Source organism: Cololabis saira, chromosome 16 (assembly GCF_033807715.1).
Source record: "Cololabis saira isolate AMF1-May2022 chromosome 16, fColSai1.1, whole genome shotgun sequence".
In the NCBI taxonomy this organism is placed as follows: domain Eukaryota; kingdom Metazoa; phylum Chordata; class Actinopteri; order Beloniformes; family Belonidae; genus Cololabis; species Cololabis saira.
The window spans coordinates 3,577,173-3,589,384 of NC_084602.1; the positions used below are offsets into that span (position 1 = coordinate 3,577,173).

General features: G+C 44.2%; 1 protein-coding gene across 1 annotated transcript in view; it reads left to right on the plus strand.

The window, feature by feature from the left end:
* syne2b (spectrin repeat containing, nuclear envelope 2b) overlaps positions 1 to 12,212 on the plus strand; it is a 258,903-nt gene that overhangs the window by 21,694 nt on the left and 224,997 nt on the right. The window contains exons 3-7 of the mRNA XM_061744277.1: positions 5,303 to 5,398; positions 5,488 to 5,565; positions 10,194 to 10,286; positions 10,542 to 10,744; positions 11,914 to 12,113. Of these exons, the coding sequence (XP_061600261.1) occupies positions 5,303 to 5,398; positions 5,488 to 5,565; positions 10,194 to 10,286; positions 10,542 to 10,744; positions 11,914 to 12,113 (670 nt within the window). The remainder of the gene's footprint in view (positions 1 to 5,302; positions 5,399 to 5,487; positions 5,566 to 10,193; positions 10,287 to 10,541; positions 10,745 to 11,913; positions 12,114 to 12,212) is intronic.

Here is a 12,212-nt window from a genome sequence, read left to right on the forward strand (position 1 = left end):
AGGGGGCTGTAGTCATGTGGTGACACTGAAATATAGAGTTGTGTGTCATCCGCATAAGTATGGTAGGAAATGTTGTGATGTTCCATAATCTGAGCTAGGGGTAGCATATAGATGTTGAATAGAAGCGGTCCGAGAATAGACCCTTGAGGAACCCCACATGTGATCTTGGTTCTCTCAGACTCATGGTTTCCTATTGACACAAAGAAGGCCCTATCTTGTAAGTAAGATTTGCACCATTGAAGCAAAGTGCCGGTAAGTCCCACCCACTTTTCCAGTCTGCTGAGAAGAATGTTATGATCAACTGTGTCGAATGCAGCACTCAGATCCAGTAATACCAGAACAGGGGATTTACCTGCATCATTATTCAGATGAATATCATTTAAGACTTTGATGAGTACTTTTAAGAGATTGTTCCTTCATAAGAGAGCTATAAAAACCAGTGTCACGAAACAGCATCATCATATTTCTTAGCGGATCAAACCAAAGGAATTCCCCAAGAGGACTGGATGTCCCAGGAAGCAGAGAAGTGAGATTATGGTTGCGTGTGTTACTAAAGCGTGTGCTGCAGGCTGTTCTCATAGTTAACCATTTAGTTTTGCTGCATCTTAGCCTCGTACAAACCGGCAAGAAGGCTTCTTTGTTGCTCCATCAAAGTTGAACTAATCAAATATCTCAAAGCTGAACAAGTGAGCAGAAAGGTCGCGTTCCCCGAACATTTCCTTTGTACAAAAAAACCCGGCAGGTTTATCGACCGGGGATATCATTGACTACGTTTACATGCAGTCAAAATTTGGGTTATTGCTAATATTCCAGTTACTGAAACATTCAGAATATTCCGTTTACATGGTAATTAATCATTTGGGATATCTGGATCAAACCAGCGACGCACGGAGAACATGATGACGCAATTCCCGTCATTTCCTCTTCTTCTTCCTGTATCCAAATTCAAAACAAATGCTGTTTCGCGCAACTTTTCACTCACCTTCTTGTAAATCTTCTATCCCGGTACTTTGTACCGTCTACAAATGCAGAAATGTTCATATCCTTCATTACATTTATGAAGTGATTAGTCTCCTCCTGGTCTTGGTTTCTCCGTGTTTAGAAGAACTTCCTGGACTCAAAAGACCAGGATTCCTTGTGAACAGAGCATGAGCAGAAAACACATTCATGTTCCGTTTGATGGGGATATTCCGTTTGGTGTTTACATGACCCAATATTCAGGTTTTAAAAGGAGTAACCCAGGGCTCATATTGGGGTTTTTAAAAACCCGAATATGAGCAAATTCAGGTTATTCAAAGGGGTAATTGGTGTTTACATGGCCGTGCAAATTTGGGTTATTGCCAATATTCGGGTTTTAAAAGAGTTATTGATGCATGGAAACACAGTCATAGTTGTTGTTTTTCCCGGGTACGGAAGAGGAAACTCCTTCCGCGTTCATTTCTGACCAATGAGAGAACAGTTGGTTCATGGCATTTGTTAACAGCTTTGAACCGCTACAGACGGTTGTGAACACAAACCCCACAAACGAAAAATGAAACAAGTGTATCGATTTAGCCCCTGAATCGGAACAAAACAAACGGGCCACAGGTCTGAAAGCACCCTTAGTTTAATGTTTCTTGACATTTTCTAGATGACTCAGTAATTAAACAGCTCCATTTGCTTCCATGACAGCACAGCCATAACGTTAGAGGAGGTGACACCTGGAACTGAAGTTAACAGCCTCTTTCTTCACCTCCATCAGAACCACATGTGGAGAGCTGGTAGGGGTGTAACAATATATCGTGCCACGAAATTTCGCGATACAAAAACGCCACGAAACGTGTCGTGGAGGTGACAAAGTGTATCGCGATATTGGATTATTATTAATCTATTGTGTTGACTAGTAACGCGCATCCGACCGCGCCTCGACCCGCGGACCAAAATCTTCCTCCGCTCAGAAGAAACTAGTACCTTTTTGCGGTCCCGATCACGGGACTCTAGCGGGGTTTTGAGCTCTGAACTTTTAAGTCTGGTGTAGAGTTAAGCCTTACCTTATTAAATTAAACCTTTTTGGGGTGGTGAGTAGGATAAACATCCCTCAACAGTGTAGGATTTTAGAACATCAACACAGCACCTAGTGTCGTACTGTGGCGTATCACTCCGCCCAATCTAAAACAGACTAATCACTACAGATAAACTGACTAGTGTCATTATAGTCCCTGATTTACATCAGAATATAAAGAATATAGTTATAAAATAATTAACCCTGAATTACCAAAATAACCTTCTTAACAAAAATAAATCTCCTCTTACACTTATAAGGTGAGCATGAATCAATCTGTTTTATGATGTAAAATGTATTTATTTACTTTTATTTATTTATTTCATTTTAGTTGCTAAATTTCTGGAAAAGAAAAAAGTCAAATCATACACGAGAGAAACTATTCAGTTTGTGGCAAAATATTTTTATTGTAACTGAACTGTAACTGAAGATCATAATGCAAACCTGACATTTACTTTTAGTTCAGTTTGTGGAAAATGGTTGGCCTGGCTTTCTCTTTAAAACTTAAACAGTTATAAAGCATTACAAACTGGAACAATAGGGCAAACGCACAGCATTGTTTTGTATTTTGTGTCTTTCAAATAAAATACAATTTTTTTCCAGTCATATGTTCCTCATTCAAGGTTGTTAAAAAAATACTGCTATAATATCGTATCGTATCGTTATCGTGACCTCAGTATCGTGTATCGTACCGTATCGTGACATTAGTGTATTGTTACACCCCTAAGAGCTGGTGAACACACCTGGCATTATGAGGGTGTTAACCCGGTGCTAACACCTCTGGATCTGGGAGCTGATCATGTTAAAACCAACATTAATTGTTCAGACCACAGCACCAACACACACAGAGCCCACCAGGAGGACAAAGCTCAGTTTTAATGTTTCCCCTTTAACGAAGCACAACACCAAGGAGTGACACATCAGCATTCAGCTAATGTAAATATAAGCTGTAATGTGGCACAGAGAAGCTGCAGCGCTACCAAGGCCCAGTTAAAGACCTTGAGTGATTAGAGCCCTAACCATGTGTGGTTAGAGCAGATCTGTTGGTAAGTTCAAGTGCTGAATGAAGCGACTTCACCATTCACCATGGAAACAGGCAGAAAACCTCCTTCATCCGCAAGAGAGGATGCTGAATCATGTCCTGGGGGTTTTTCCATCATGCTCCACAGACGGCCATAGAACAGATATGGTATTATTCATCATCTGAATGTAAAAACAGTTTTACCATCCATCCATCCATCCATCCATCCATCCATCCATCCATCCATCCATCCATCCATCCATCCATCCATCCATCCATCCATCCATCCATCCATCCATCCATCCTTTTTCTATACCTGCTTCCAATGCAAACAAAACAGATAACTTCTTTCAATAATCTATAACAGGGCTCGGCAACCCAAAATGTTGAAAGAGCCGTATTGGACCAAAAACACAAAAAACAAATATGTCTGGAGCCGCAAAAAAAGTCTTGTATAAGCTTTAAGCTTGAGTTATGGTTCTTCGTCAAAACGACGCCGTGCCTACGGCGTGTGGTACGCGTCGACGCAGACCACACGCCGTCACTGACGCCGTCACTGACGACGTCACCTCCCAAAAATTGTAACGCGTTGAGGCGACGCAGACGGAGAGGGCTGTGATTGGTTCGCTTGGTAGCAACGCATTTCCGGATTCCGGTTTGAAGCAGTAGTGAACTTTCAGCGCTCTTTTCTTCGTGTGTGTGTGATTTTTTTTGTTTTGGTTTTTTGCACAATAGTTGTCCTTATTTGATTCACTGTGGCCGGAAAAAGTTGGATAAACCATTCAGGAAAAGATCGCGAATTAGCGGTCACGGAGGGTACTGCACCGTGGAGAAATGGAGTGACGGAAAAGTCCGAAGGTTCACGACGGCGTCACAGCGACGGCGTGTGCTCTGCGTTGGTTTGACGCAGAACCTTAATTCAGGCTTTAGAATGAAGACAACACATGCTGCATGTATCTATATTAGTTAGAACTGGGGGAATATTTTTTTTTTCATTATGCACTTCGAGAAAAAAGTCCAAATGTCGAGAAAAAAGTCAAAATTTCGTGAAAAAAGTCAAAATGTCGAGAAAAAGTCAAAATTTCGTGAAAAAAGTCGAAATGTTGAGAAAAAAGTCGAAATGTCAAGATTAAAATGGAAAGGAAAAAGGAAGAAAAAAAGAAAAAAAAGAAGAAAAACTAGAAAAAGAGAAAAAAAGAAAAAGAGAAAAAGAGAAAAAAAGGGGAAAAAAAAGAAAAAAAAGAAGAAAAAGGTCAAACATTTTTGAAAAAGCTCCAGGGAGCTACTAGGGCGCCGCTAAAGAGCCGCATCTCTAGAGCCGCGGGTTGTCAACCCCTGATATATAATCAAACACTTAAAAACAGTCTTTGGTTTATGATGCATCTACTCAGGGTTTGGGTGTGTTGTGTTGGTCACACATACAGAAAGAAGGTCAAATGGATCCTCTGAATTAGGAGGCGTATCCAGCTGCTACTGCTACCCAATAAGGAGTGTTTCTACAACTCAACTCCATCCTCTTGTAATCCTTCGCATAACGTAGATTTAATTTCATTTTCATTTTATTCTTTATTTCATTCAAAAAATAAAACAAACAATTCAATACAAATACAAACACAAATGTTCATAAATTGTGAATGAAAAGGGAGCAGAAAGAATCTGCCCCTTTTTCCAAGAAATAAATTCACAAATGACATAAATTAAAAGTTTAAAAAACAACAACTAAGTAAATAAAAAACTAAAATAAAACTAAAATTACTGTCGTCTATGGGTATGTCAAACAAACTTAACTAACATATTTCATTATATTTACTTAACATACAGGCTTTAATTGTTCTTTTGAATGTAATGTTTGATTTGGATTCTTTGTTTTCTTTATTCAGATTGTTCCATAAACTGATTCCTTTCACAGAAACACAACGTTCCATCAATTTAGTCCTGAATCTTGTTTTTTTTTTAAATCTCTGTTCCTTTTAAGTTATACTTGCTTTCTCTTTTTTCAAATCTTTTCTGAATGTTGATTGGTAAAGTTTTTTTATGAGCTTTAAACATAATTTGCAGAATACTATAGTCTACTAATTCATGAAATTTCAACAATTTTAACTGAAGGAATAATGGATTTGTTGGATCTCTATATCGTTTTCTACTGTTTCTAGATATTTAGCCTCAGAGTGTGCCAGCACTTGAGCAGTTTGCTATTTATAAAAAAACCTAATAAATAAAACGTGCATGTGTTGTGACAGAGGAGGCCGCCGTCGAAGGTTGGGGATCTGTTCAATGATTTCCGTGACGGCTCAAAACTGTTGGACCTGCTGGAGGTGATGAGCGGCCAGCGCATTGTGAGGACCGCCTGACTGCAACCATTACAAATCATTTGAAGCTAACGGTTTTGTGATGCAGTGACTGACTTCTGGGGTTTGTTTCTCAGACTCGGGAGAGAGGCAGAGGAATGTTTCAGCAGAGGAGCAACATCGAGAAAGCACTCTACTTTCTTAAAAACAAATCAGTAAGTGTCTCGCCGACTTCAGACTCCAACTTTACTGAGAGGTCTTAACTGCTGGTATTGAACAAATATTTCAAAAATAATTCAAATTGATGGTAAAAGGGGGTGCATATTGCTATAAGCTATAAGCCTCCAGCTGTGGACTGTGCCGTATTCAGTAAATGCCAATAAAAGACAACACTTAACAAATGCAAAGAAACTTAAAGTTATGTTTACATCTTAGTTGAAGAGCAGCTTTTGTGTCAATAGCTAGATTAAAGGAGCTGTATGTAAGAGCAATAATAAAACGAATCATAAAATGACCCCGATATGTCAACAGACATTTAAAAATAATGTTCATTTCAAATACTTATGTCACTGACAACAGCACTCAAGCCAGGATATTCCAGTTTAAAAAGAGGAGTTGCAGCCCTCAACTGATGTTTATGTTGTCATTTTTTGTTTTGGCCTGAAGCTCCACCCTCCACCTATCTCCCAATCACCAAGTCAGTATTGTTTCTGAAGCTCCACCCTCCACCTATCTCCCAATCACCAAGTCAGTATTGTTTCTGAAGCTCCACCTCCACCTATCTCCCAATCACAAAGTCAGTATTGTTTCGGCATCCGGGTTGCCAGCTCGGCTCTAATTATGGCAGCCATGGCAGCCTACGTTCCTGCTGCATTCTGCAGCCTACCTGGCAACCTCTGGTCGGGGGGAGGAGGGGGAGGGTACATGCCGCTCAACAATATTTTGAAAGTGACTGCAGTACCAGTTTTGGCCATTTCTTACAGACGGCTCCTTTAAACCACTGTGACAAATGTACAGGCAGTGAATGTTTATACACCATATCAATAGTAATATAAGGCAACAGATTTATGCAAACTCAGGGGCGTGGTCTTTGGATTGATGGATGGCTGATGGCTAGCAATCCTCACTTGAACTACTTAGCTATTAGCAGCGTCTTGAATTCCGAGCTGTGAATAAAGAGCTAACAGTGTTTTTTATTGTGCTGTTAATCGTACTAATGGTCTTTGAGTTAGGCTTGTTTCATACTCCACAAGAACAGAGATTTGTTCCCACAGCTCTGCTTTGGGAGTTCTTGCTGCTTGTTCTCGACACATCATCTGGTCATACTGCGTTTTTTTGTGTGGTGTCTAAGAACTTTGTCGAAGAATAATATAAAATCCAGTTCAGAAGTCTGCTGTGGTGTAGTGAGTTTTATTCAGTAAGCCGGCGGTGAGCAGACCTACGCAGAGCGTGTCTGGGTTGGTGGTTTTTTAGCAGAGGACGCTGTTATGTTGTGCTGCTATGCTGTTATGTGCGTATAAAGCAACGGGCCCTGACGGCGTCTCCGGACAGGTGCTGAAAGACTGTGCAGACCAGCTTGCGGGGATTTTTACCAAAATCTTCAACCTGTCCCTGACACAGTCCATAGTCCCACCCTGCCTGAAGACCTCCACTGTAGTCCCCCTACCCAAAAGATCCCCCACAACCAGCCTCAACGACTACCGGCCTGTCGCACTTACACCAGTGGTGATGAAGTGCTTCGAAAAACTGGTTAGGAGTCACATCACGACCTTCATAACCTCCAGCTTGGACCCATACCAATTTGCCTACAAGGCAAATAGGTCAACAGAGGACGCCGTGAACGCAGCACTACACACAGCGCTGACCCACCTGGAAAAACAGGGGAACTACACCCGCCTTCATTTTGTGGATTACAGTTCAGCCTTTAATACCATCCTTCCCCACGGTCTCGTGGGGAAACTGCTGAACCTCGGACTACCTCACTCCACATGCCTTTGGATTAAAGACTTCCTGTCAAACTGCCCACAGAAGGTCAGGATTGGCCCCCACACCTCCACAGCTCTCACACTCTGCACCGGGTCCCCTCAAGGCTGCGTGCTGAGTCCTCTGCTTTTCAACCTCTACACTTCAGACTGCACCCCCATCCACGCCAGCAACACCTTCATTAAGTATGCAGATGACACCACAGTGGTAGGTGGCATCACTGGAGGGGACGAATCCGCATACCGCAATGAGGTACAACAGCTGACTGTGTGGTGTAAAGAAAATAACTTGCTCCTGAATACATCCAAAACAAAGGAACTAATCATAGACTTTAGGCGAAACAAAACGGACATTCAGCCCATTCACATTGGTGAGACCTGTGTGGAAAGGGTCAGTGACATCCGCTTCCTCGGGGTCCACATAGGATAGGCTGCGTCAGCAGCACACAGCAGACATCCACGTAGGCAGGTGGAAGCAGCAACGGGATGACCGGGGATGGGGGGGGGGCGGGACCGCAGGCCAGAATGCAGCTCCCGAGGCTCCGGCCTGCAAACATGCACAAAAAAGAGAAAAGGGGGGGGCCAGCACAAGAGACTACAGGAGCGATGGACAAAACGATAGCTATGAGATATTTATAAAAATGGAAATGGAGAAGAGAGGAAGGGAAAGGGAGAGGAGAAGAAGGGTGAGACGCACCGCCCAGTGGATCATGTCGGTGCCCCCCTGCAGCATAGGCCTATAGCAGCATATCTACCACGAAGCTATATTTGAGACTAACTAGTATAGTCTTGTTCTATAGCTGCAACTATGACTACTGACTCTAACACACTAGAGTTTACACTACCTAGAGATTTACCAACACCAGCTAGAGGTTTACTAAACACTAACTATAGGCTTTACTAAACAGAAAGGACCTTCACGGCTCTTACTGCCTCAGGAGAGCCAACACCATCATGAAGGGCTCATCCAACCCAGGCCACTACCTGTTTGAGCCACTGCCGTCAGGAAGACGGTACAGGGCCATCAAATCCTGGACTAATAGACTAAAAAACTGTTTTTTCCCAACCGCTGTCAGAGCCATAAATGCCTCAAACATTCTTTAATCTGTATATTGTTTTTATATTGTTTTTATATATTTATTGTTGATATTGCACTGTTTTTTGTTGTACTGAAGACCTGCACCCTACCTTTCGTTGCACTTGTTACAATGACAATAAAGAGAATCTCAATCTCATGTGCTGACCCAGAGTGGTTGTAATCATGACTTTTTATCCAGTAAGTTCAAAGCACAAAAGGCGAGAATCAACAAGCCAAAGGTGAAAGACAAAAAGCAATTAAAGGGTATTTACAGTCAGATGTGATCTGTGGCCAAATGCCGTCCTCTGGCATTCCGCATGAATATCATTCAGTTGGAAACTACCCCATAGGGCAGGGGTAGGCAATTCCGGTCCTCGAGGGCCGGTGTCCTGCATGTCTTAGATGTTACCCTGCTTCAGCACACCGTGATAAAAGTACCTGTGTCATTAACAGAATTGTGCAGCCCTGGATGACAAGCTGATGACGATGATTAATTAGAATCAGGTGTGTTAAAGCAGGGAAACATCTAAAACATGCAGGACACCGGCCCTCGAGGACCGGAATTGCCTACCCCTGCCATAGGGTGTTCTTGTTATTCAAGTCTGTGGCCAAATGAGTTGGTATTAACATATCAGTCGGTGAGGAACTTCATCATATGGCATTCCCGTGGTTCAAGTCTGTGTTGAGGCCAGTTCAAAGGTCCCCCTGCAGGGGGTAGGAAGCTGGAGTTTCACGTCAGCCACGGTGTCACAATGCCTCAACAACTGTTGTGTGATTGGCCAGAAATATAAAGTGGGAGTTGTTAATGCAGAAAAACTGGAAAGGTATTTACTATGTAACGTGGCATTAGATATTAATGGTGTTTGACTTACTGATACATGACATTATGTCAAACACACACACACACACACACACACACACACACACACACACACACACACACACACACACACACACACACACACACACAACACAGCATCCACATGCCCTCCTCTTAATTAACGGTGACTTTAATCATGCCTCTCCTTCATCCACACTGCCAACCTTCAGCCAGTATGTCACCTGCAGCACCAGATGAAATAAAACACTGGACCTTTTTTATGCCAACCTTAAGGAGGCATATACTGGAAGATCTGATCATGACTTGATTCACCCTCTCCCCCTGTATCAGCCTCTGGTACACAGACAACCAGCAGTCACCCACACCAGACAGATCTGGTCCGAAGAGTCGCTGGAGACTCTTAAGGACTGTTTTGAGACTACGGTGTGGGATGTGTTCTGTGAGGACTACGGGGAGGACATCGACAGTCTCACCAGCTGTTTCACGGACTACATTAACTTCTGTGTAGACTCCACCATACCCACGAAGACAGTTAGAGTGTTTGCAAACAGCAAACCATGGATCACTCCTGAGATTAAAGACCTGCTCAGGGACAAAAGGAGGGTCTTTAAATAAGGAGACAGGGACCTGCTGAAGACAGTGCAGAGAGACCTGAAGAGGAGGATCAGAGAGGGAAAGAGCAGCTACAGGAGGAGGATGGAAGAACAATTGCAGCGGGACAACGTCAGCGGGGTGCCATCTTCACACCAGAAAGAGGCCTTTGCAAACTGCCTATTGACCCATCCCCTCGTCTCTATTAGTGCCCCACTACACACAGAGGCCCAATTCAATTATTATGATTATTATCACTATTAAAACCTTATTTATTGTATCTAAGATTGTATATTATGTTGTAAGACATATTTTTTTCAAGTTTTACATGTTGTCTTGCTTTTGTTGCAGATCAAATTGGTCAACATCAACATTCCTGATATCATTGATGGTAAACCGTCCATCATCCTTGGCCTCATATGGACAATCATCCTCCAGTATCATGTGAGCTGACCTTTAGAATGCTCCCAAGTATTTACTTTTCAGTCTTTAACTCATTATCACAACAAAAGAAATTGCCTTTTTTCAATAACTTTTGACAGAGCAATTTCTAAAGAGGTTACGTATCTCTGAACCAGTGTTGTGTTGGAACCTTCTTCTGGTTTCTGATTTTCATGTTCCCGACTTTAAGTTTGGCTGTTTTCTTTCCTCTCTCTTCCTCCCCACCTTGGTGTGAATTAACTGAGAATGTTTTCCCAGATCGAGGAGCTGGCCAGCTGCCTCTCCTTCGACTCCCGTCAGTCATCCATGGAATCTCTAGCCAGTCTGGACACGCGCTCCACCCTTTCAAGCCGCTCAACCAGCAGCAGCCCCGTCCCTCGCAGAGGCTCCCCACTTCACAGCCGCTTCAGGATTTCTGCCAAGAAGGCTCTGATGCTCTGGGTCCGGGAGCAGTGCCACAAGTAAGGGTTAGGGTTAGGGGTAGGGTTAGGGGTAGGGGTAGGGGCAGGGGTAGGGTTAGGGGCAGGGGTAGGGTTAGGGGTAGGGTTAGGGGTAGGGGCAGGGGTAGGGTTAGTGGTAGGGTTAGGGGTAGAGGCAGGGGTAGGGGTAGGGGCAGGGTTAGGGGTAGGAGTAGGGTTAGGGGTAGGGTTAGGGTTAGGGGTAGGGTTAGGAGTAGGGTTAGGTGTAGGGTTAGGGGCAGGGGCAGGGTTAGGGGTAGGGGCAGGGTTAGGGGTAGGGTTATGGTAAGGGGTAGGGGCAGGGTTAGGGGCAGGGGTAGGGTTAGGGGTAGGGTTAGGGTAAGGGGTAGGGGCAGGGTTAGGGGCAGGGGTAGGGGTAGGGTTAGGGGTAGGGGCAGGGTTAGGGGTAGGGGTAGGGTTAGGGGTAGGGGCAGGGGTAGGGGTAGGGTTAGGGGTAGGGGTAGGGGTAGGGTTAGGGTTAGGGGTAGGGTTAGGGGTAAGGGCAGGGGTAGGGGCAGGGGTAAGGGTAGGGTTAGGGGTAGGGGTAGGGTTTGGGACAGGGGTAGGGTTAGGGGTAGGGGCAGGGTTACGGGTAGGGGTAGGGTTAGGGGCAGGGGTAGGGGCAGGGTTAGGGGTAGGGTTAGGGGTAGGGGCAGGGTTAGGGGTAGGGGCAGGGTTAGGGTTAGGAGTAGGGTTAGGGGTGGGGTAGGGTTAGGGGTAGGGGCAGGGTTAGGGGTAGGGGCAGGGTTAGGGTTAGGGTTAGGAGTAGGGTTAGGGGTAGGGTTAGGGGTAGGGGCAGGGTTAGGGGTAGGGGCAGGGGTAGGGTTAGGAGTAGGGTTAGGGGTAGGGTTAGGGGTAGGGGCAGGGGCAGGGTTAGGAGTACGGGTAGGGTTAGGGGTAGGGGCAGGGTTAGGGGTAGGGGTAGGGGTAGGGTTAGGGGTAGGGGTAGGAGTGGGGCTGTTTAATGTGTCCTGTTGGCTTTATATGGTGCTGTATTCATGTGTCTTTGAGCTTAATAAATTACTGATAGGCAGCTGATTAAAATTAATGTTCATTGCCTGAAATCTTTTTCAATGTCTTGAGCTGTGATGCGATAAAAGTGAAAAGATGGCATTACAAGACAATTAAAGCTTTTTATTTAATTGTATTTATTAACTTTTTTTCACTTTCAGAGCTGGATGTTCAATCAATGTGAAAGACTTTAAGGCGAGCTGGAGGAGTGGAGTTGTGTTCCTCGCGATCCTGTACGCCTTACGGCCTGACCTGGTGGACCTATCAAGAGCCAGAACCAGAAGCAATAAGCAGAACCTGGAGGAGGCCTTCCACACCGCAGAGAGAGAACTGAAGATCCCCAGACTGCTGGATCCTGAAGGTGGGGATGCAGTTTAGAGGATGCACCTAACTACCACCCTCCCTTCCTCCCTCCCTCCAGCTTTATATTTTGACGTTGATATTAAATTGGACCTCTTTG